Raw genomic sequence first — 3,985 nt, 5'->3', positions numbered from 1 at the left:
TTCCTCAAAATTCTGCCCCAGTTTAATGCCTACTTCCGGCAATACTCTTCTTGGTGATCCTTGACATAATGAGATCTGACAATTCGAAATCTTGCCCCAGTTTCTGACCATAGAGGGGAAGGAAGATTTTATTATGATGTGATTGAACCCACAGGACTGTCTATGTATCCCCTCTTAAACGGGAATCAGGTCAAGCGTAGTTCAGGTTATATCAAATAGAAAGTGTAAACATAGTCTTAAACATAATATCTCTTGACTGCGTCTGAATTGATAGGTCTTGGCCATATTTCTCCATCCATCTCTGCAAGTATAAGTGCTCCTCCTGTCAGTACTCAATGAACCATATAAGGGCCTTGCCAGTTGGGTGAGAACTTCCCTTTTGTCATCCTGATGTGGGAAGATTCGTTTCAGCACCAATTGCCCCGGTCTGAATTGCCTTGACCTAACCTTTTTATTGAAAGCTCTTTCCATTATGTTCTGGTAGAGTTGACCGTGACATACAATGTTCATTCTTTTACCATCAATGAGAGCTAGTTGTTCATACTGGTTTCGTACCCATTCCACGTCGCTGAACTCGGCCTCTTGTATGATCCTTAAGGAAGGAATTTCCACTTCGGCAGGGATAACAGCCTTAGCACCATAGACCAGTAGGTAGGGGGTTTCCCCAGTGGACGTTCGAAAAGTGGTGCGATACCCGAGCAAAGAAAACGATAGCTTTTAGTGCCATTGCTTGTAGTTGTCCACCATTTTCCTTAATATCTTCTTGACGTTCTTGTTGGCAGCCTCTACGGCTCCATTCATTTGCGACATATATGTTGTAGAGTTCCGATGCTTGATCTTGAATGTTTCATACATAGCTTTCATCAGGTCACTGTTAAGATTGGCGGCATTGTCAGTAATGATTGACTCAGGTACTCCAAATCGACAAACAATGCGGTCCCGAACAAAATCTGCTACGATCTTTTTAGTTATAGCCTTATAGGATGCAGCTTCAAACCCATTTTGTGAAGTAGTCTATAGCCACCAAAATGAACCTATGTCTGTTTGAAGCAGCGGGTTCGATTGGTCCGATGCCATCCATGTCTCAAGCAGAGAAAGGCCAGGGAAAACTCATTGTATTGAGTTCATTCTGTGGTACTCGTAACATATCAGCATATATCTAGAATTGGTGACACTTTTGAACGTATTTGATGCAGTTTGTTTTCATAGTCATGCAAAAATACCCTGCTCTTAATATCTTCTTGGCCAAAACGAAACCGTTTGGTCTGCAAGTTCCGGCATGTTTTTTTTTTAGCAATCTAAATGCCTTATTGGCATCGACACATCGCAATAATCCCAAGTCAGGAGTTCTTCTATACAGAATTCCTCCGCTTGGAAAGAAATCATTGGCCAATCTAAGGAGCGTGCGCTTTTGAGTGTGTACGTGTAGCATTCTCTGGATATTCTCCTTTTTCCAAGTATTCCTTGATGTCGTGGAACCACAGATTTCCGTCAAACTAAACTTCGACATGAGCACAATAAGTTGGCTGCTTATGAATTCCTATTGGAACAGGATCGATGAAATTCTTGTCTGGATGTTGTATCATGGAAGACAAGGTGGCTAATGCATCTGCAAACTCATTCTGAGTCCTTGGAACATGTTTGTATTCTATCTTTGTGAACCTCTTGATCAACTCTAGAACACAATGCAAGTATGGTAAAATTTTGGTGTTCTTGGTAGCCCATTCTCCTAGAACCTGGTGCACCAATAGATCAGAATCTCCGATTACCAGCAACTCCTGAATGTTCATGTCGAAGGCCAACCTGAGTCCTAAAATGTAGGCTTCGTATTCTGCCATATTATTGTTGCACGGGAACTTGATTTTTGTGGATACCTGGTAATGTTGAACGGTTTCTGATACTAAGACAGCTCTGATGCCCACTCCCTTGAAGTTTGCTGCTCCGTCGAAGAACATCCTCCAACTGTCGTATGCTTTTATAATGTCTTCTCTTTCAAATGACACCTCTTTGTCGGGAAAATATGTCTTCAACGGTTCATATTCTCCGTCCACGGGATTTTCTACCAAGTGATCAGCCAACGCTTGCCCTTTGACTTCCTTCTGAGTTACGTAGATGATGTCGAACTCCCTCAATAGTATCTTCCACTTTGCTAACTTACCCGTAGGCATGGGTTATTGAAAGATGTATTTTAGTGGATCTATCCTTGATACGAGATATGTAGTGTATGCGCAGAAATAATGTCTCAACTTCTGGGCTATCTATGTCAAAGACAGTAGGTACGTTCCAACAAAAAGTATCGAGCTTCACAAGGCGTGAACTTCTTGCTCAGATAATATATCGCCTGCTCTTTCCTCCAAGTTTCGTCATGTTGCCCCAGAACGCAGCCAAAGGCTCCATCCAACACGGATAAATAAAGCAGCGGGGGTCTTCCTAGTTCTGGCGGGACCAACACGGGCGGTTTATATAAATACTCCTTGATTTTGTCGAAGGCTTTCTGACATTCTTCGGTCCAACTTGTTGCAGCATCTTTCCTCAGTATTTTGAAGATTGGCTCACATATAACCGTTGATTGTGCTATAAAACGGCTGATATAATTGAGGCGTGCTAGAAAACTCATCATATCTTTCTTATTCTTTGGAGGTGGCAAGTCCTGGATAGCTTTGATTTTTGACGGGTCTAACTCAATACCTCGGCGGGTGACGATGAAACCTAACAACTTTCTAGCAGGGACACCGAAGGCATATTTTGTAGGGTTCAACTTCAAATTGTATTTTCGAAGCCGATCGAAAAATTTCTTCAGGTCTGCTATGTGATCCGAACTTTTTTAGACTTGATGATAACATCATCCACGTACACTTCTATTTCCCTGTGTATCATGTAGTGGAAGATAATTGTCATGGATCTCATGTAGGTGGCCCTAGTATTCTTCAATCCAAACGGCATCATTGTGTAATAATATAACCCCCCATGGTGTGATAAAGGCAATTTTTTCAGCATCCTCTTCGTCCATCCAGATCTGATGATATCCTGCAAAGCAATCCACAAAGGATTGGAGTTCATGCTTGGCGCAGTTGTCAATTAGTATGTGTATGTTAGGAAATGAGAAATCATCCTTAGGAGTTGCTCTGTTCAGATCTCAGTAATCGACACATACTCTAACTTTCCCATATTTCTTTAGAACCGGCACAATATTGGCTAACTAGGTCAGGTATTCGACCACTCGGAGAACCTTGGCTTTAATATGTTTGGTGACCTCCTCTTTTATCTTTAAACTCATATCTGGCTTGAATTTCCTAAGCTTTTGTTTTACCGGTAGACACATAGGATTGGTGGGTAGCTTGTGAGCTACTATGGATGTGCTTAACCCAGTCATATCGTCGTAGGACCATGCAAAAATGTCCTCATATTCCTTTAGGAACCTAGCATACTCTTCTTTCTCTGATGGTGATAGATGAATGCTTATATGAGTTTCCTTGACTGTTTCAGAATCCCCTAAGTTAATGGCCTCAGTTTCCTCCAAATCAGACTTTTGTTTGTTCTCAAAATTCTCTACTTCTTTGACAATTTCCTCAGGTATTACATCATCTTCCAGATCTTCCAAATCGTTGTCCTTATGTTGCATTGTCTCATTACATGTCACATTTGAAGGTTCATCACGATATGTAATAATTATGCTGAAAAGAATATAGAAAGATAATAATAATAAATATGAAATGCAGTAATGCATTAATAAAACTTTAAAATGTCAACAACTACGACTCGATGGCTCGAGTAATTATTTCAAAACAAAATACTAAAACTGTCTTAAATGCTCAAAACAATTTGAAATTAAGTCATGCTAATTTACCAAGCTACCCAAGAAGTCGGCGAGCCCGGGATGGTGCAGCGGTCTAGTTCTTGAGAACAGCTCCTTCTTCCATTGTCTGAATCGTAAGGTCTTCCTCCTCCTCCTCCCCCTCCTCCTCCTCCTCCTCCTCAATAATTT

At 41.2% G+C, this 3,985-nt stretch overlaps 2 protein-coding genes across 2 annotated transcripts; both read right to left on the bottom strand.

The window, feature by feature from the left end:
* Positions 1–717: 717 nt before the first annotated feature.
* LOC138897524 (uncharacterized) lies at positions 718–2,168 on the bottom strand. Its single transcript, XM_070183501.1, has 2 exons — positions 1,737–2,168; positions 718–1,014 (listed from the first exon to the last, which is right to left on the bottom strand). The coding sequence occupies exons 1-2, from the start codon at positions 2,166–2,168 to the stop codon at positions 718–720; spliced, it is 729 nt and encodes a 242-aa protein (XP_070039602.1).
* A 637-nt stretch (positions 2,169–2,805) lies between these two features.
* LOC138897523 (uncharacterized) lies at positions 2,806–3,622 on the bottom strand. The gene is made up of 2 exons (XM_070183500.1): positions 3,230–3,622; positions 2,806–3,027 (listed from the first exon to the last, which is right to left on the bottom strand). Exons 1-2 carry the CDS (start codon positions 3,620–3,622, stop codon positions 2,806–2,808), a joined length of 615 nt encoding a protein of 204 aa, XP_070039601.1.
* Between the last annotated feature and the right edge of the window lie 363 nt (positions 3,623–3,985).

This window comes from Nicotiana tomentosiformis, chromosome 8, assembly GCF_000390325.3.
Source record: "Nicotiana tomentosiformis chromosome 8, ASM39032v3, whole genome shotgun sequence".
Lineage (NCBI taxonomy): Eukaryota > Viridiplantae > Streptophyta > Magnoliopsida > Solanales > Solanaceae > Nicotiana > Nicotiana tomentosiformis.
Note: the sequence above shows the minus strand (reverse complement) of the source record. Positions and strands in the feature narration are given on the sequence as shown.